The sequence below is a fragment of the Emydura macquarii genome, unplaced genomic scaffold (assembly GCF_026122565.2).
Source record: "Emydura macquarii macquarii isolate MOO-44397 ecotype Brisbane River unplaced genomic scaffold, CSIRO-AGI_Emac_v2 contig_18, whole genome shotgun sequence".
Taxonomy (NCBI): Eukaryota; Metazoa; Chordata; order Testudines; family Chelidae; genus Emydura; species Emydura macquarii.
The window spans coordinates 10,142,518-10,164,551 of record NW_027130155.1 but is presented as its reverse complement, the minus strand read 5'-3'; the positions used below and the strand labels follow the sequence as shown (position 1 = coordinate 10,164,551).

General features: G+C 38.9%; 1 protein-coding gene across 1 annotated transcript in view; it reads left to right on the top strand.

Annotated features, from left to right (window-relative positions):
- The window catches only part of ZBTB38 (zinc finger and BTB domain containing 38), a 52,157-nt gene extending 34,969 nt beyond the window's left edge, over positions 1 to 17,188 (top strand). Inside the window, exon 2 of the mRNA XM_067558466.1 lies at positions 9,231 to 17,188. Coding sequence (XP_067414567.1) covers positions 9,231 to 12,800 — 3,570 coding nt within the window. The 3' untranslated portion in view covers positions 12,801 to 17,188. The remainder of the gene's footprint in view (positions 1 to 9,230) is intronic.
- The last annotated feature ends 4,846 nt before the right edge of the window (positions 17,189 to 22,034 follow it).

Genomic DNA, 22,034 nt, shown 5'->3' with positions numbered 1-22,034 from the left:
TTCCTTGGGAAATCTTAGACATAGTCTGCGGACTGCCGGGGGTCTATGGATAATTGGAATGCTGCCAAACATTCTGTTGGACTGAGAAGCTCCGTTTCAAGGGTAACTAAAAGATTCATTAGAATTAACTACACTGAAGATGAGTGCAATAAAACAAACCGCTCTTACATAAACAATAATACATAACTTGATTCAATCTAGCAGGCATAGTTTATTCATTTCATATTCTTGAAATTGTGTACTCCATTGTTTCCCCAGTTGTCGAACACAAAAGAATACAGTGCTTCCTTTGTGTGAATCCAGCTCCACCTTGTGGACGACACACACAGAGTGAGACTGGACTAGGTTAGCAGCATCCGTTTGCTATGAGAATTTTTATGGGAAGAACTTTGAAAACTTTACAGTTTAAATTAATTCTAGGGTTTCAGCAAAGACCTATTTTAACCTCTTGGTACCAGAAATATTACTTGCATTGGGAAATATATTTTTGAAAGGTTTTCACAGTTAGGATTTATGAGCCGGCCCAGTGATGTGGCACGCAGGACATAGTGACAAGACTTTGACTTTATAGGTGACACTGTAAGGGTTTGTCTGCACTGCAGTAAAACACCCATAGCTGGCCTGTGTCAGCTGCCTTGAGCTGGCGCTGTGGAGCTATAAAATTGCAATGTAGACATTCAGGCTTGCGAGGAGGGAGAGTCCCAGAGCCCGGGCTCCAGCCCAAGGCCGATTGTCTACACTGCAATTTTATTGCCCTGCAGCCTGACTCCGCTGCCTGGCCCTCTGCAGGTGTTTTATTGTGGTGTAGACATATCCTTAATCTGTATGGAAAGGTGTCCGTTGTTGTACCACTAGGGTTGTCTTGGGACATTGATGATGGGCTTTAGTGACTCTTCCCATCTGCATGGGGAAACTTTACATTTGAACTTCACAAGAAGTGAATGAAGGGTGAATTGGGAGTGATGAACCGCAAAAAGGAGAAAGTGAAACAGTGAGTGAGAAGCTGTTTATGCTCATATACCTGAGAGATCTGACAGAGTTAACGTAATATATTTAGATTTAGATTTCTACGGCATTCCTGTCTGAATTAAAATGTAGGGAAAAAATTATAGAAAAGAGATGACTGAGAAATATGATTAGGAACCGATAATGTTGCTGAAACTATAACAAAGAAAAGGGAAGGAGTATCCTATGTTTACAGTGGAGCCCATGAGAAGCAAGAATCTAAAACAGGAAACGTAAGTGGAATTGTAGAAATAATGCATAAACTGTAGTCCATTAGGCAATAAACTACAAAGGGAGGTTGTTGAATGGCCACCTTTTTTTCTTTTAATGAACCAGAGTGAGCAAGAGTTGAGATTAAAATGCTGCACTTGGTATAAGGCATTCTTTTAAGAAATAATTTGAATAAACATTTACCAAAATTGAGCAGCTCCCCTCCCCACAAAAAAGGAGGTGAATATAAAATGCAAAGATAAATACCCAAGTACAGTTGTACAGTCTGATGTTGGTAAGTAACAGAAAATACGAGCACCTCTTTCAAAGTTTTGTTTTTAATAAGGAAAGCTAGAAATGTAGTAAGAAAATGAAAAGAGAATAGTTCTCACCATTTTGTCAAGAGTGTTGACATTTATTTTTTTGCATAGTGCTATACAACTGTAACTTCTCTGTTTTTGTTCAATGATCCCCACCTGCTTCCATTCCAGGCTTCAGACATGGGTTATAAAATCTTGACTGAAACACCACAGGGAGCATTTGAGCACCTAGCACTTACCTGGCAGTGGTTTTCAAAAGTTTAACAGAAGGAGAGAGAAATAAATGTTATTTATTGAATTATTCTTCAGTAGTTATTCTTCAGATATTTTGGTATGCATTTTTATCTGACATTGGCAGGCCTATAAGAAACCCTTTGATCTGCTTGCATAAGAACATAATAATGGCCATACTGGGACACACCAATGAACCATCTAGCCCAGTATCCTGTCTTCTGACAGTGACCAATTCCAGACGCTTCAGAGGGAATAAATAGAATGGGGCAATTATTGAGTGATCCATTCCCTGTCATCCATCCCCAGCTTCTGACAGTTAGAGGCTTAGGACACCCAGAGCATGAGGTTGCATTCCTGATCATTTTGGCCAATAACCTGGATGGACTTATCCTCCATGAACTTATTTAATTATTTTTTGAACCCAGTTATACTTTTGACCTTCTCAACATTGCCTGTCAATGAGTTCCACAAGTTGACTGTACATTGTATGAAATAATACTTCTTTTTGTTTGTTTTAAACCTGCTGCCTATTAATTTCTTTGGGTGACTCCTGGTTCTTGTCTTACCTGAATTTGTTGAACAGCAGTGATCCGAATACGGATCCCTAGGGGACACTGCTATTTACCTCTCTCCATTCTGAAGACTGATAATTTATTCCTACCCTTTGTTTCCTGACTTTTAACCAGTTACTGACCCATGAGTTGACCTTCCCTCTTATCTTATGACTGCTTATGAATTCTAATAGATTGGTGAGGCATGATTTCCCTTTACAAAAACCATGTTACTCTTCCCCAACATATTATGTTCATTTATGTGTCTGGTAATTCTGTTCTTTTACTATAGTTTCAACCAACTTGTCTGATACCGAAGTTAGGCTTACTGACCTGTAATTGCCAGGATTGCCTTTGAAGACTTTTTTAAAAATTGGCATTACATTAGCCATCATCCAGTCATGTCATAAAGAAGCTTATTTAAGTGATAGGTTACATTCCACAGTTAGTAGTTCTGCACTTTCATATTTGAGTTTCTGCCGAACTCTTGGGTGAATGCCATCTCATCCTGGTGACTTATTACTGTTTAATGTATCAATTTGTTCCAAAACCTCCTCTATGTGGGACAGTTTCTCAAATTTGTCACCTAAAAAGAATGGCTCAGGTGTGAGAATCTCTCTTGCATCCTCTGCAGTGAAGACTGAGGCAAAGAATTAATTTAGCTTCTCCACAATAGCCTTGTCTTCCTTGAGTGGTCCTTTAAGACCTCGATTGTCCAGTGGCCCCACAGGTTTGTTTGGAAAGCTTCCTGCTTCTGATGTGCTTAAAATATTTTTGCTGTTAGTTTTTGTGTTTTTTGCGTACTTCTCTTCAAATTCTTTTTTGGCCTGCCTAATTATACCTTTATACTTGACTTACCAAGAGTTTGTGCCTTTCTATTTTCCTCAGTAGTACCTGACTTGGTACTTTGGGGGGCATACGTTTAATTTGAGCCACTGTTACCGTGTTTTTAAAAAGTTTCCATGCAGTTTGCATGCATTTTACTCTTGTTACTATACCTTTTAATTTCTGTTAACTAGCTTCCTCATTTTTGTGGTGGTCCCCTTTCTTCAGTTAAATGTTCTTATGGTGGGCTTCTTTGGTATTTTCCCTCTCACAAGGATTTAAATTTAATTATACTATGGTCACAATTACTGAGCAGTTTAGTTATATTCCCCTTTCAGATCAGATCCTGTGCAACACTTAGGATTAAATCAAGAATTACCTCTCTCATTGTGCAGGGCTGTCCCTAGGGTGGATCTGGGCAACTGCCCTGGGCCCCGCACACTGGGGGGCCTCACTCCAGACTGGGCGGGAGGCCCTCCCAGCTGGGAGCAGAGACCAGGTGGGTGGCTGCAGCCTGCCTCCTGGCTGCACACCAGACTGGGTGGGAGGTGGGCAGTTGTGTACCGAGGGGGGCCAGGCCCCCGGGTACCAGTCTGCCGGGGGGTACTGGGCCAGCCCTTCACAACACGCAGTGGGGGTGAGGAGTGCAGCCACCTGCTCCTCAGAGCCTCCTGTGTCCTCTGCCCCACTGCGCGTTGTGAAGAGCTGGCCTGGCCACCCCGTCCAAGCTGGCGCCTGGCTGCAGGGCTGGAGTGGGAGAGCTGGGTGTTGTGCGGCGGGTAAATGTGGTGGGAGGGCGGGCATCCCATGCAGGAAGAAGTAAGCAGCATGTTCCCCCCCTCCCCCCCCACAGGTACAGACTCATCCTCCCCGAGGCAGCTGGGGTACAGTGCTGTCTTGTGGAAGTTGGGGACCTCTCCTTTTCTGCGACTGGTGGGGGGGCCCTAAATGTAGGCTTGGCTTCTGGGCGCTGGAGACCCAGGGTATGGCACTGGAGCTGGGCGGTGGGCCTACACAGTGTGGTTTGCCCTGGGACCCACCCCTCCTAGGGATGGCCCTGCTTTTGTGGGTTACAGCATTTGTATATACTTCTCCCCTTGTAGATTCTAGCATTTGTATATAAGCACTTATAAAATTTGTCACTTTTTAGTTGTCTGCTTTCATGTGGTATAATTGAATGGAACTCTTTTTTTTTCATTTGACTGTTTCTCTTCACTTTCTACCTATACTTTATCAAACTCTATCTTTGCCTCTTTATTAGTATATAGTGAATCCTTGTTAATAGAGCCTCCCCTGTGGGATGTCTCTATCCGAACTGTGTGTTCCTCCACACCTGTCTGCTTTCCCCCAGCCCATATTTCATTATCCAAAGTAATGATGGGTCACAAATAGTTTCTTCATTCTACAACAGTCAACATCTTCAAACACACACACCCTTAAGGTGCCTGTGGTGTTGGCTGTCTGGTACATTATTATATAATTATCTATACCTTGCAATATAGGACCTCCTCCCTGCAGTATGATTAGTCAGATTTGTACTTACATTTCACAATTTTCAGTCTTTCTATTTATTTTTAATATTGAGATTATTTATAGTGATGGTAACTTGTTTCCAGGTAAAAGGATTGTCCTGGAGTGATCTTCATTTGGTGCCAAAATTGGCAACCCTACAGGTTTTTGTCTTATTGAACATTGTACTTAATTAAGGTCCTTGATGTGTGAAACATGTTTATGAAACTATGTCAATAGCTTTACTCCTCTGCATCTGCAGAGGCTAAGTAATAATTTCCTACATACCGTGGTACCCACAGCCATACACACCTTACACCCAGTGTGTACCATTGGCAGTTGTGAGGTGGAGCAGCACTGATCAAACCACTGCCCACTCAGATTTGGCCCCATCCCGTCTTTGTCATGATGGGAGGGCTATGGAGCCAAAACTAAGTGAATGGCATTGCGACCTGGTGCATTGTGGTCACTGTGCCACTCAGGTCTGGCTGAAATAATGGAAATGGGATTATATTTAATTGTACGAAGTGCATGCACTGATAACAAAAATTTCTGCTATGAACTGGAGGCTCATATGCTGGAAACGATGAAGGAGAGAGACCTGGGTGTATTAGTCAATCACAGGATGACTATGAGCCACCAGTGTGATGCAGCCATAAGAAAGGTAAATGCAATCCTAGGTGTATTGGGAAAGGTATTTCTAGTAGAGATAGGAAAGTATTCATGTCATTGTATAAGGCATTGGTCAGACCTCATCTGGGATACTGTACACAGTTCCGGTCGCTCATGTTCAAGAAAGATTAATTCAAACTGGAACATGTGCTGAGAACGAAGAACCTATTTTATGAGGAGAGACTGAAGAGCTTGGCTGAGAGGGGATATGATTGCTCTATAAATACATCAAGCGGATAAACACCAGGGAGGGAGGAGTTATTTAATCTAAAGGACAGTCTTGGCACAAGAACAACTGGGTATAAATTGGTCATGAATAAATTTAGGCTGGAAACTAGAAGAGTTTTTAATGATCAGAGGAGTGAGGGTTCTGGAATAGCCTTCCAATAGTAGTGGAGGTGAACAACCTGTTTTTAAAATAGAGCTTGAGTTATGATAGAGGTTATATTAAGAGGCTGCCGGTGATAGCAGGTAACTGGACTCAAGACTTGAGGTTCCTTCCAGTTCTGTACTCCTATTAGATCCTCAAGGACCAGGGACCACAAAGAATTTGAACTGGTACCTTTGGGTCAGACTTTTGACCAGTGTAACCCAGAAACCTACCATGACTATGGTGTTTATATATGATTTGGGCCACACTCTGTAATCAAAACTACAAGTTCCATCCACATCTCTATAATGAAGGACAGCAGACGCTCAAACAATAATATCTCAGATTAGCGTACAACATGAGTAGTTCCTTTAGAGAGTATGTAACTGTGTAGCCCATTAAGAGTTCTTGATTTACTTTCACAACCATGGATCCCTTGGGAACTATAAGCCTGATTCCTTACTCCCTTGCATGTTGTATAGTCATTTACACCTTTTACAAAGTGGGTGTAGAATACTACAATCAGTATAAAGTGAGTGGAGAATTCTATTAGGGTAGCATTTAACACTCACTTTGCACAGTTGTAAATGACTCAAAGTACAAGGCAGTGGAGAATCAGTGTGTTTACAGGCAAACTATTCTGGGATTGTATTAGCCAAGACAAAGGTAAGCAAAAAATATTGGATGTGAAAACCAGCTTGCTTCGTATTGGAGATTTTCATGTAGTTTTTTCAGTGAGAAATATACCAGATAGCGTAGGGCATAGTACAAGATTAATGTCTAAATAAGAAATCATAGTTTATGCTTTCTCCAAAACAGCAATGCAAAGAGATATTGTACTAAGCAGACTGCAAAATCCATATTTCAGAGACTACAAAGGCTTGTAATCTGCGTGCAGGTACAAGTCTAAACCATGAGTATTTTCCCCTAAAGATGGTATGCTGAATGAAGTAACTGGCCGAAGAATCAGTCATTCTATTAAGAACATTTGAGTTCACTTTATAGGTTTTGTCTATAGATTAATTTGAATGTAGATATAACTGTCTGGTGTACTTAGCAGCAATATATCAGATGATTTTCCTTTCAAACTAATGCTAACTATGCTACTACACAGAATGATTAAAAAAGATACTGGCAAGCTTCTCTTGGGTTGGTCACTGGGAGGTAGAGTTGGCAGCATTTTCCCCCCTACACATGAAGTAACTCTGTCAATAGCTCCTGTTGTGAGATCTATTTTTGACATCTGATGCTTGTTTCTAATACCATATCACATGAGCAAGTCTGATGTAACATCAGAGTATGAGAAAAATAATTGTTAGTACAGTGTGGCTATGGGACTGTAGCTGCTTGCCTGAAGCAAAATGTTTTTGTCAGTACTCTTTATGTAGAAGATAGTCTCATGTACTAGAAACTAATTAATTATGTATGGGTTTTCAGATAGTAGGCCAAAAGAGATAGCAGTGTTAACTAATCTCACAGTATAACTCTCACCGTATATTGTACATATCATCATCATATGAATTATCTTTCTTTACCTGCTTTGGTTAGCAGTGAACTTGTTAAAGTTGCCTTTTAAATTTTTGTCATTAGGCTTCAGAACAATGCTGGACTGGGGTAATTCACACTTCTTTCAGCACTTTTGTTTAAGGCTGGCCATAGACTCCAGTTGACATCGCTCTATTGATATATATATTTGATTCACATTCTGGAGATAATCTTTGTAATCATAAGGGCTAGTGACTTAAATTTTTTTAAGCTGAAAGCTTACATTTAGCACACAAGTTGCTCCAGAAAACAGTTCTGGCTCACCAACGTATCACATAGTGGTACAATTTAATCCCTGATTACAAACCATAAAAGTGTCCGTATCAATCATTCTCTTTTGTATCTATTATAGTTTAAATAGACAGTGTCATAAATTAGTAGTCTTGCAGATCTTTGGCTCTGGTGATTGCTAACTGAATATGGAAGTGTTACTTCTTACTCTGACAACTTGAAAGCAGAGCTCAAAGTGGAAAAAAGAAGGGGATTCATGTTATGCTGCAGTACAGATCTAAATTTGAACAGAACACAGAGCACATATTCAGTCAGTTCCACCAATTAACTGGTTTCTCTTTTCCTTTAATATACTGTTTCATTCTGAGAATCTTGGCATCCTTTCGTCTTATTGAAGTGAAATAATAAGAAACTTCATATAATAGTGCCTTGCTTGTCTGAACACTTCATAATCTTCAATAAAATAAAGTAAAATTGAGGCATCTTAATATCACTCGGCAAACATTTACCAGCAGCATATTGTAATGAGATCACATTATTTGGTATAAATAAAAAAAAGGCAAGCATAGTTACTAGGATACTGTGAACTGCCATTACAAATAAACCAAAAATAAACAAAATATATTTTATCATTTCCCTTGCTGTTTATTATTATTGTATTTTTAATTCACAAAACTCAGTAATTCACAATGAAACTGTCATTATTAATGAGGTGCTGTCTAAGAAAGCCCAACTAATTTAAATATTTAAATATATAAAAGAATTGGTTACTGTTTCCATTGATAGTAAAGCCATGACTTATGTGTTTTTATCTTTTTGTTTTTAAAACAGTATTTTGTCATTGGAGTTTTTAATTTCTGGAACCTCTAAGTTCTCTGTAAATATTTAATTAATGAGATCAAATGCCATTTTACTGTTAAATGTGATTTTTTGCCAAACACAGCCCTAGAGCTCTAAGTCCTCTGTTATCCATGGAACAGATATAATATGGGCACCAGCAGTTCAAGTTTCCTAACACTGTGTCATCAATATATCTCAACCCTGACCTTGTAGGGACAATCTTTAGGGTTGAGTTCAGTTTCTTTGTTCATTCAGGGTAAACTTCATCACCTGCACCATTGGCCATTCAGATTGCTCTGATTTTAAATGCTGATGTCAGCCAGATTGCAAATATAAAGCATTGATCTGGTTATTAAGGAACAAGAGAGATGCTTGATCCTATCACTGTTACTGAGGACCTGCCAGAGCACCTCCATCCCTAATCTTTTTGTAAATATTATTTAAAGATTCGTGTAGATCCTGAATGAAACGTTATGACAGAACAAACTTTGAATATATATCTTATGGAGTATGTAAATGCATTTGAATTACTAAAGTATGTTGTTTTCTTTAACTCCATGAAGAACTTACCCATTTTTACAGAATGGATCAACTTTGGTATAAAAATTGAGCGGGGGCAGAGGGGAGCCCTTTAAAGTTAATTCTGAAATAAAGAGCTTCACCCTGCAAACACTTACTAGTCTAGTAGGAATTATAGTTACTTCCCTGAGGAGTCATCCTATTACCGCCAATATTGTTTGCAGGATCAAACCCAAGATTTTTGAAATGCTATTGCATAACTTCACCCTCCCTTTTAACATGACTTCAAAACAAAACCAAACAAACCTGAAAAAATGTCCCCAATTACAAACCTGATATTTTTTGTAATAGATTTTTAAAGCAATTTTAACCATTAACTTTTTTTTTTTTTTTTGGTAGATGACAATCATGTCCCATTCAAAGGACCTCAAGGATGACTTCCATAGTGACACGGTACTCTCCATTTTAAATGAACAGCGCATTCGGGGTATTTTATGTGATGTCACTATAATTGTGGAAGACACCAAATTTAAAGCCCACAGTAATGTACTGGCAGCTTCAAGCCTTTATTTCAAAAATATTTTTTGGAGCCGTACTATCTGTATTTCTGGACATGTCCTGGAGTTAGATGATCTTAAGGCTGAAGTATTTACTGAAATACTTAATTACATCTACAGTTCCACAGTAGTTGTTAAGAGACAGGAAACAGTAATAGACCTTGCAGCTGCAGGGAAAAAACTGGGAATATCATTTCTGGAAGATCTTACAGACATTAATTTTTCAAATTCCCCTTGTCCATATGCATTTTGTATTACTGAAAAAGGGTTGGTCAAAGAAGAAAGAAATGAAAAAAGACATGAAGATTCAGCTATCACAAACGGGCCAAGAATCACAAATGCATTTTCAATTTTTGAAACTGAAAATAACAACAATTTGTTTTCTCCACTTGACTTGAGAGCAAGTTTTAAAAAGGTATCTGAGACAATTAAAGCAACCAGTGTTGGCCTTGATAGGGATGACGTTTGCAAAGATGCTGAGCCAGCCAGTACGTTAGCTGAACATTCTTATGCAGTTTCTTCTGGGGGTGATGCTTTTCAAGGAACTCCTTTTTCTGAACATGACAACAGCCCCCTCTATAAAATGGGTGAAGACAATTATGAAACTCTTCAGACAACACCTCTAGTTCAACCAATAAAACAAACATGTAGTACACCAAAGATAGCCTTTAAACCCCAGTGTCCTGGTTTGGCTATAGCAAAAATATCAGCTGCCAAAGTAACCAATTCAGAAGTTCAACAAGAAGCAGTTACGGATCAAGCGATTATTCCTTTCCCTCATGATAAGGCAGGAGACTTGCTTTTTTCCATAGAAGAGGAAAATAAATCTGCTAACATCCCTGGATCTATAGCAACAGTTATTCCACCTGTTTACAGATGTAACTGTTGTACCAAATCATTTGATGATGGAGCTTTACTCAGTACCCATCTTCAGCTTCACACAAAGCATCCGGAACATTTAATATGCAAATTCTGCAGCAAACGATTTGTAAATCTTAAAAGACTGGAGAATCATGAACAAGTCTGCAGGAGTACAGGCAGTATATCTGTTCAGAGTGGAAACGAACAAAATTTTTCAGATAATTATGCTACTACTACTGATGACAGAAATGGAAGCTCATATGCAACCACTGAGCCTCTGTTGTCTGAAAACAACATTACAGACTACTCCAGTGCAAACTGCACTTTGCCAGAAACAGACCATTTGGTTAAAGTTGTTGATGGGCAGATATTATATACATGCATTGTTTGCAAACGTAGCTATGTAACACTGTCTAGCCTTCGAAGACATGCAAATGTGCATTCATGGAGAAGAACTTATCCTTGCCATTACTGCAACAAAGTATTTGCGTTAGCTGAATATCGTACCAGACATGAAATCTGGCACACAGGGGAAAGACGTTATCAGTGCATTTTCTGCCTTGAGACTTTTATGACCTATTACATACTAAAAAACCATCAGAAATCTTTCCATGCAATAGACCATCGACTTGCAGTAAATAAAAAAACAGCTAATGGAGGCTTAAAGCCTAGCATGTATCCTTACAAACTTTATAGGCTTTTACCTATGAAATGCAGAAGGTTACCTTATAAGTCCTACCAGAATTCTTCATATGAAAATGTACAAGCAAACAACCAAGTTAATGAAGCTACTTCTAGTACCTGCATTATTCAGAATTCTCTCAATTCTGAACTACCTTCGCTGAATTTTCAAAATAATATATTAACAAACAATACCACTATTTCTCTGAATACATCTTCATGCAATGACACAACATCTTCTCTGAACACTCGGAATGTTTCATCTTGGGCAGTAGGAATGTTAAATTCTGACCTACAAAGTGACTTTTTTACTGCAGAAAAATCAGTACTCTCAGCTGCAAATGAATTTACTTCTGGTTCTCAGGAATGTGATTCCTCCATGCTGGCTTTCAGTAATGTGAGTGAAAATTCCACCTCTGTTATCAACTATAGCAGCTCCGCACCCTCGGTTATAATGCACAGTAGTAGAGTTTCATCAGTAATAATGCACAGTAATGCAATTACTTCTATGGGAAGCAGTAAGATAGTATCCTCAAACAATACAGCTAGTCAATCCATAAAAGATGATAATTATGGAAAAGGCATTACTAAAGCAAAAGCCATTAAAGAAAAAAAGAAAACGCTTCTATACAATAGAGGAGAAACACTTGAGGAGTTACAGTATGTTACAGGATCTGGAGGTTCATCGAACAAGACTACAGATACTGTTCAAGAATCAAGTAAAACTGAAACCTACATTGCGAAGCCTGCCTTACCTGGAACATCTACTGATAGTAATGTTGCTCCTCTTTGTCAAATAACAGTAAAAATTGGGAATGAGGCTATTGTAAGAAGACATATTTTAGGATCCAAACTGTTTTATAAAAGAGGAAGAAGGTCTAAATGTGAGTCTGAACAGGACAATCAGCAGCAGGAGACTGAAACAAAGAGAAAAGAAAGAAGCCCAGCCAGGCTTTGCAGATCAGAATGTATGGAATTGACCGAAATGTGTGATGATGTTAGTGATCAGGATTCCAATGACAAACCCTGGAGACCTTATTATAATTACAAACCAAAAAAGAAATCTAAACAGCTAAGAAAAATGAGAAAAGTAAAATGGAGGAAGAATCATGGAAACAAGAACTCCAATAGTGAAAGTCAAAAAACATGTGATAAAGAGTATGCACTTAGAAACATTCCAAATGAAAAGGGCATCAATAAAGAAGAAAATACAGAAATTCCTAATCTTCATTGTGAGCTCTGTGACAGAGAGAAATCTTCCACTGAAGAAATCCAAGAACCTGTACATTGGCACGTACCTACTTCAAAGCCTTATATTTGTGAATTATGCCAAAAGCAGTTCCAGAGCCCATCCACACTAAAAATGCATATGAGATGTCATACTGGGGAAAAGCCCTATTCTTGTAAAACCTGTGGTAAGTGTTTTTCAGTTCCAGGTAACCTACAGAAACATGAACGCATTCACTTGGGCATCAAGGATTTTGTCTGTCAATATTGTAATAAGGCATTCACTTTAAATGAAACGCTCAAAATACATGAAAGAATACACACTGGAGAAAAACGCTACCACTGTCAATTCTGCTTACAGAGTTTCTTATATCTTTCTACCAAAAGGAATCATGAGCAAAGACATGTACATGAACATAACGGAAAAGGATATGCTTGTTTTCAGTGCCCCAAAATTTGCAAGACAGCAGCTGCACTTGGGATGCACCAGAAGAAACATCTATTTAAAAGCCCAAGTCAACAGGGTAGAAAAGAGTATTTGTGTAATGAAAGCTCTAACTCTTTGGAGAATCAACATTTCATTGACTCAAATGCAAATGAAGTGAATAGTATACAGAGTATGACTCCAAAAGTTATACTTTGAATGACAGTTGTCAAAAACAAGAAAAAAGTGCTGACAAACATATTAGAGAAAAATATAGAGAAGAGTGGAATGCAAATGAAACTCCAGATTTGGGAAAGTTCAAAAAATGAAGATGACATTTCTTCATCCAAATAAGTTTTTCATATATTAGTATATGCAAAAAATATACTGCAAAAGAAAAGCTAGGAATATTTGCAATAGTGTAAACATAGGGAAGAATGAAAGTCTGATCCAAAATAGTTCTGCAACAGTAGACAGCTGTAATACATAAATAGAAGAAAACAGTAGGTCCAATCAAAACCCTTCTGTTAGGAGTTACAAGTAACTAGCCATTGAACTCTCTTAAATGTACAATACTGTATTTGAGTCTGAATCATTCTGGACATAATAAAGGCCAAATATATAAGTTCAAAGTACATTCACGATGAAGAATTTGTGCTACAAAAGATGTGATGCATTTATAATTAAGCTTTAATGGTAATGTGTTATAAATGAAAAACAAAATTTAAAAGATTGTGGCTTAATGTATACAGTATCTTAAAGTAATCTGGTAAAGATGGAAAATGCTTATTGAATGTGCGTATGAAGTATAGTTCAGTTCTGGAAAACTTTTCTGTATCAAACCTTGTAATATTCATACAACAGTATAAATGATTTTACACTATATTTAATGTTAGTTACATTGATAAGCAATGGGTCTCTGAGTGACAGTGAGGGTTGGAAACTCTGATTCATGACACTTCTGTGGTATTCAATAAATGTACAGCTTACATATTAACAGTCTTCCAAGGTGCATAAGTCCTGGAAGGTCCAGCTATCAACTGTATGGCAGGCCAACTAATCTAGGGGCAAGTCCTGACTGTTGTAGAAGTCAAATGAAACACTCACACTCCAGCTTTATGGTTAAGAACTTGTGGAACTGTCCAGTGTAAAGATCTTGTGTAAATACATTCCTCATCCTCCAGTGGCTCTGCAACTCTTGAAATTTTATCATCTCTCTCCTCATTAGGTAATGCTTAGTCTAAGAGAGTTCCTCCAGCTGGAATAACTCCACACATTGCATGAGCAGGAGCTGGACTAACTCTTGGTCTTCAAATGAGTGGGCTAAAACCAACAAATAAAAAATTACCTTTTTACATTTGCTTTTTTGAGTGGGGTGGGGAATATTTAGTTTCTTTCATCCATACACACATTTGAGACAATCCACTGTGGAACTGGGACATACACCAGTCTAGCGTGGAGAAGGAGTGGCCTCCTGCCCTGACAGTCTTCTAATTTTGTGAGGATAGGGGCTTGCTGTACCCACAATCCAGTTGCTGTTTCTTGAAGTATGGTGCATTAACTCTTGGGCCACATATTGGTCTAATTCTCTGGCTGATAACTAAATAGAGACCTAATTGTATGCTTTGGGTTGCAGTCTCTTTAAGATTCTTCCCTAGATGAAGGCTATTCATCCAGGGAAGAGTACCCCACCACCACCATCAAACTGCATGCCATGATCCTGATTTCTATATATATGCTGATCAGCTTGGTAGAGTCGTAGACTCTGTCTGAGTAAGAGATGAGCCAGTATTCTGAGTCTGTTTGTTAGAAAGGGAGTACAACCTCTCTCTGAATAAAGGATTAGTCCCTGGGCTACATGGTCACAACCTGGATTAGTCCTCTCTGGACAGACATCAAGTTTATGGTGAACACAATTGTTGGATCTTACATGCTTCTGATCCCCTGGGTCCGGTTAGAGCTGGGTCAGTGTTCCTAGTTCTGCATCTCTGAGTACTTGTCTACAGGAATGTGTAGTTTGTGGCAAGTTGGGATGTGAATCTACCCCACAGGCTTGCAACAGACTGTCTGTGTGGATCCTGCTGATGCACATCAGAGTGCATGAACAGATTGTTAATGTGTGTCAGTAGGGTCCATGCAGTCAGTCTGTGGCAGGCTAGTGCAGGGTAGATTCATACCCCAGTTTGCTGCAAACTAATTGTTCATGTAGACAAACCCTAAGGTGCACTCCTAAGTGTAGACCTCATGTCTATCAGCTTTCCTTGGGATGTGGGGTGCTGCAGCCTGACTATCTTGAACCCTGAAGCTAGTGCCTCAGCCCTCACAAACTCCCACTGGCTTATACTAGTCCCCTCAGTGTGGGAGCTCTGAGCTTCTACAAAATGGCATACAAGCAAGAAATACAGGCTTAGCAAAGGAATTTCTTAACCACAGTCACTTAAAAAAGCACTAAAAAGTTACAGTTCTCTCCAAAATAACAGCCTTGATATGCCCTCCTTTGGATCTAATCCCTTCTGTAAGTCTGAGATCTGATCATTGTTTCAGGTGAGGCAGACTCTTTTGCCTTCTCTCTTGCTCCAGCCTGGTCTTCTGGCTTGTGGCAATGAACGCCCCTCCCCCCACCACTGTAAATACAGTTGTCCCTTTTTGTCCTTGTGCTCCAACTGGGAAATTCCATCCTGTTCTCCTAGTCAGGCTTCTCTTTGCAGAGTCCAGTGTCCCATGATGATGGCTGGTAGTGGAGAGACTGTCAAAATTGATGGCCCTAGATTGCTAGATGATGGCTCCTCAGCCATAGTCATCCTCCAACAGCTGGAAGACATGAATGTTCATTTGGTAACTCTATAAGGTCCTATGTTACCAATGCTGGCAGAAGTCAGCTCAAAAGAGACATGCAGTAAGACCAGAGTTTTACGGTGACTCTTGTTTTGGTGACTGAAACAAAGGATCTAATTTTGAAGAAGGTGAAGAAAATACTTTTTTTAATTGGTCAAGGAAGATAAATGACTGTTATCTACATTTTATACCATAGGGCTGCTCTGATAAGTATCCATGATATTGTATCTGTATTATCTATTTTTCATGTATTTTCATCTCTTTACAGTATTATAAAATAAAAGGCAGGATAAGGATTGGTTAACCTCCGCTTCATTCTATATACAAATATGATATACTGTTTACTTATTTGGTTTTTATTTATACATTGTAAAAGAAGTGATAGCTTGGGTATGATAAAACTACACAAACTAATAGTGCAGTATTGAATTAAGTAGTAGTATGGTTCACTTATTTATTCTGCCATGGATGAATTCTATGAATCAATGAGAGTTTTGGTTCCACAGCAGCTTTAGGTCCAGACAACTGGGATTATGAAATAAATACAATACAAATATGATGAAATACATGGGGATATTTTCTAAGTGGATTTATATGATGATAATTCTAGACCAAAGCAAATCAGGTAGAATATTTATAAATAAAAGATAATTTTACAAATATTTTGTATAATTGTATGGTTCATAAGAAAACATTGATAGCTTGTGTTAGTTTTGGGGTGGGAGGTTGCATATTTTGATAAAAACATGACTTTATAATTCTGTATATTCTCTTCAATTTATAGCAAAGTGTTTTTTAAGATGCCCATGTCATGTTTATAGTTAATTGTTGGACTTTTTATTGAGAGTAATATGTTAAAGTAATGAGTCAAGTACTAATGACCAAACTGGAATTTAAAAAAGTAAATGATGTAACTACTGTATGCTGTAAAAGACTGTAATTTGTTATAATGGCATCTGAATTTTTGTTTAGAAAATACCATTAAATGCAGACATTAAGGGTTGGAAAAAAGTCTTATTTTTAGAAAGAGTGATTATAATTCTGGTTGTACTTGATTAAAGTAACCCGTTCCTATTTTTTGTAAGTCTCTCCATTTTTTAAAATGATTTTAATGACTTATTTTTATAATTTACATGATCAGATTTGTATCTCCTCTTTTATTCATCTGCTATATTTAAGATTTTTTTATTTCAGTATAAGATTTTTATTAAGTATAAAGAAATGGCAACACAGTAACTACCATATTTATAAACTCAAAATAATACTATTTTGAAAAGTTTCATAAAAAGTGGACAGCCGTGGATACAAAAGTGCTTAGTTTATGCACAAAAAACAAGTTGGGCAGCAGCACTGCAAGCTTCCCTATAGCAACCTCAAAACTATTATTTGAGGTGGACCCTGTAGAATAAAAAGGGGTAATTCAGTCTCCATCTCCATTCAGTTCCAGGCCAATTGGGATGATAGCTTTTGTGATATAGATATTGGTCCACTAGGAACTAGAATAAAAGCATCAACTCAATGTGGAATTAGCTTGTAACATTTCTACCAATCTGAACTAATATATTATTGGAAAAACAGCATATGATTGTGTAATTAAAGACTGTATGTAATGCATATCCACAGATGTACACTATATTATAATGCATATGCACAGTTTTAAGTTTGTGCAACCTTTAATGGTCATTTCCTAGCTTTTTTATGCTTATGCATGCAACCTTAATGTTCTATAAATGTAGGTTTAATAGTTATTTATTAATAAACATTTTAAATTATTTAAAGATAAGGACATTTTATAGGACATGGAAAATATGGGGTGAAAGGCTGGTCCCATTAAAGTCAATGGGAAAACTTGCATGGTCTTCGGTGGAGCCAGGATTTCATTCAGGGTTATCCTGAAGACTAAAGGAATGCATCATTTGTAGTGTTTTGCTCATAGGTTCCAAGGTCAGAAGGGACCATTTTGATCATCTAGCCTGACCCCCCGACTAACATAGACAATAGGACTTCCCCCAAAAAAAATCCTACACCGTTTACTTTAGAAACACATCCAATCTTAATTTTAAAATTGTTGATGGAGAATCCACCATGACTTGTGGTAAATTGCTCTAATTGTTAATTACACTAATTTGTTAAAAATCTGCCTTATTTCCAGTCTGAATTTGTCTAGCTTCAACTTACAACCAGTGGTTCATGTTGTACCATTCTCTGTTATACTGAAGAGTCCATTTTTAAATATTTGTTCCCCATATAGGTATGTATAGACTGTGATCAAGTCACCCTTTAACCTTCTCTTGGTTAAATTAATTAGATTGAGCTCCTTGAGTCTATCATTGTAAGGCATGTTCTCTAATCCTTTATCATTGTTGTGGCTCTTCTGTGAATCTTCTCCAATTTAGCAACATCCTTCTTGCTCACCAAAAGTGGACACAGTACTGCAGCAGTGGTCCGTACCATTGCCAAATACAGAGGTATATTAACCTCTTTACTCTTGCTTAAGGTTCCCCTGTTTATGCATCCAAGGATTGTATTGGCCCTTTTGGCCACAGAACTGCACTGGGACCTCATGTTCAACTGATTATCTACCATGACCCCTCTGATGCTTCCCAGGAGTATCCAGGGTTCTGAGATACTTCCCTACCTCCTGCTCTTAATGTGAGGAAGTCTTATCTGTGCCTCCTGTAGATTAGCTTCCTGAAACTACTAGCTTCTAGGTCTCTGCAGGCTCATGCTCCATACAGGTTAGCAGTAGCCACATACCAGCCTCCAAATCCTCAATGTGTTCCATATAGTGTGCACCTCTTATCCACTGAACACTCACCACTCCACTGCACCACTTTATTGACTGCTAAGTGAGTTAGGCCTTGAGTTAATGAAGAACTCTTTATAATAATTTACCTCAGCTTCACTTCATATGCAATAGGCTGAATCATTACCCTGAGAGACAGCTAATATTCAGCCATTTTCTGCCTATATTATATTTTCAATCTCATAATAACAGCAAAAAACTCTAGAAAACTCCATATATTTGTCACATCTCTGTTGCAGTCCATGGGTTCTGTACCACTGTGTGCAAGAAATTGGAGCAATGTATTCCACAAACTGAAGAAGTAGCCAAAAACTCCTACTCTGATATGACAAGCACAAGATCTAGTGTGACTCTGGTGCCTAGGCTAGTCCACACTGGAAATACCAAATCAGTGCTGACTACAAGAAATGGAGCCATCACTCCCAAGAAGTAGCAGTTTACACTACAATAAGATTCACCAACCAGAATCAAAACTGTGCCTGTGTTACTACACTGGTTACCAAGAAGCCAAAATACAGCCCCCTTTAGGCATCCCTGCCTTTGGTTCCCATCTAGACAACTGGTCTTGTATAGTTCAAGATTATTAAAAACCCTATTCACCATAAATCAAATTCTTCCAATCTCAAAAGATCAGTCCCATTACTCCCCAGGTCAATGAATAGTTCAGATCTTCCCCAAATACACGCTTACTGCCAATCCTTAATAACTAAATCTAAGATTTATTAATAAAAGGAAAAAGTTATTAAATGGCTAAAAGATCAATATACATACAAATGAATGTAAAGTCCTTAAGTCTGTTTCATAGCAGCGATGGTGAGGCTGCTGATTTATAAAAGTCTCTCTGGAATCAATTCAATAGGTTATAGTCCAATGGGCAGTTCAGGTGTAGAGTCTGTTACAGTTTGTCCATGAGAATTCCAGGATAATCCAAGTAACTACCTGGAGATCTTGTTCCTATGGCTTAGACTTTCCCAATAGTCTGTGATCTCTATTCAAGGATCCTTCCTCAGACAATACCTTTAGTAACAACCATTCAAACTATCAAGATCAGGGGTGGCCAACCAGTGAGAGACAAAGAGCCGCAGTTACCTTGCCCTCAGGCAGCACATCAATTTCACTCCCCCTCTTCTCCGGCGCGCTGCATTTGTCTGAGCAAAGAGCCACATGCGGCTCCCGAGACACAGGTTGGCTACCCCTGAACAAGATAGTTCACAGGTGGTTTACTATGTGGAATTACCATTTTTAAAGAGAGATGAGAACAATAATATTATTGTACCACAAGTCCCATCTAAATGATAATATCCTCTTTTGATCACCGAATGAATAGAATATAGTAATGAGGTATTATAAAACAGGAACAGGATTTAGTGTCTACAAGCTAATTAGATTGCATTATTAGATTTCTAATAGAATGCAGGTAAACAGATACATTTAGCACTTACTTGTTGATTCTCTAACAATACAAGCAAATGGGTTAAAGATTCTATTCTACTTAACATGGCTTTGATCTACAAGGAATGGCCCTGTTTACCATTAGAACACCCTTTTGATATGTCCTTAAGGGCTGCTTACAGGTCACCCAGCTTGCTGATTTTTTTTTTACCTTTGCTGGTCCAGCATTACATCTATAATTAGGTGGTGATAAGCCTAAGGCTGTGTCTGTACTACTGCCTCTATGTCAGCATTACTCCTGGGGGAATTCTGCATATGCACAGAATTAATGTCCCCTATAGATTTTTTTCCCCTTTGCAGAATAATTGATTCTGAGAGGGAGGTGAAGGAAAGCTACAGTTACACCTTTCACCCACCACTGGCTGATGTGGCACCAGAAGAGAAGACAACTGTCTCACGGGCTGGACCAGCCAGCTGTGCAGCGCGATGGGGCAGAGATTGCCCTCCTCACACCCCCCTACCTCCAGGGCCAGGTGAGGCGGCACTGGACGGGGGCGGGGGGAAGATGGACAGAGCAGGGAACATGGGGCTGCTGTGGGGTCACACAGACGGGTTCAGAAGGGCTAGTGTGGTGGGACAAAACTGATATGGAAGCACAGGAGCTAGTGGGGTGACAATATGAGCCAAGGGCATGGGGATACAGGGACACATGGGGCTAGGGGCAGCTACGCTTGGCTGAACGGAGAGTGGGGGTACAGGAGCACATGGCGACAAGGGAGAATGGAGGTGCAAGACCACATGCAGGCATGTGCAGATATGCCTGGTTGAATGGGGAGTGGGGTGCAGGGATACACGGGGACAGGGTCCAGATATGCCTGATTGAATGGGAGAGATTAGGGGTCAGCTAGTATCTGTGGGGGGGAAGACTCCCAAACAATCCCTCCCCCCCACAAAAAAAAAATCTGTTCCATACTTCTCCCCACCCACACCTAACAACCCTCCAGGTTCGCTCCCAGGATCCGTACCAGCAATCACTTCCCCCTTGCTCAGCTTCTCCGTTATCCCTGACTCCCCCAAGCCTTTCCACTGCTTCTTAGGGGTGTCAGAAATACATTTCTGTACTGTAGTTTAAATGAATTATTACTCAAAGTTCTGTATTAATATGTCTAGAAAGGAATCTATTTGTCAAAAATCATGTCCTGAATCTTTTTTGTTGTCTGTATTGTTACAGACATACTTGCTGACAGGTATTTTGAAATAAATTACCAAAATAATTGAAACTGGCATAGTCATATTGTGTTATTTTGACAAATAAAAGGTGCAGAATTTTAAAATATTGTGTGTAGAATTTTTTTTTTTTTGGTACAGAATTACCATAGGAGTATCAGCATGGTTAAATTGGCATAGCCTCTTACAGTAGATGCACTGACAGAAGAAATTTTTCTGCAAGTGTAGGAAAACCACCTCCCCAAACAGCATTAACTGTGCTAACAGAAGCACTCTTCTGTCAGCATTACTGTGTCTGCAATGTGAGGTTTGTTGGCATCACAGGGGGTGTGGATTTTTCATATCTCTGACTGACATAGCTATGCTGCTGTAAGTGTAGACCAAACCTCAGTGAGAAGTACAATGCCAGCAAAATAACTGACTACAGGGGGAAAAATTAGCACTTGAGCAGCAGTAACTTACTATCAACAGATATCCAGAGCTCTGTACTTCATAACAAATTGCTGGTGGAGTCCAAACAGCTGCAATTAGATGCAATCCTTATCTCTGACAATGAGCTTAGAAGTGATCATTGCATAACACTTTTGTATATTTAGCACTGTACCTTATTTGCAATCACACATGAAAGGTCAGATTGCTAAAATCATCCTCAAAACAGGATCCCTGTGTTTTAGCTTTCTACAAGGGGACAGCAAGTCAAAACATTTTGTGGTTTGCTTGACAGTTTTCCTGTAGATCCAATGGTATTCATATTACTATGACTATTTCTTAAATATTTGTGGACATTTCCATGCCTTATTCTTCATAAAAGGGACTATATGGTCCTAAGGAAACGAATAGGAATACCACATTTCTAAATATTCCTTTCCACCTTAAAGTGTATTTGTTACATAATAGATCTGTTGCAACTGAGACCCCTAGTGTTAACACACACAAACTATGTCTCTCTACTGAGAGCAACTGAAACTAATATAAATGAGAAGTACTCCAAAGTTCCTTTTTTGTGGTCATCAGATTGTTTTCAGACTAACTAATGGGGTATCTTTAAATTCTCGGACTAGTGTGGGCCCACCAGTGCTAGGAAGTAAACCTACATAGACATAATCTACATGCCACTGAGGTGACAGATTCAATTTGTTGCCATCTTATAGGAGTTAATAAGCAGGGTGTCAATTTGCCAGTGGCTGAAATAT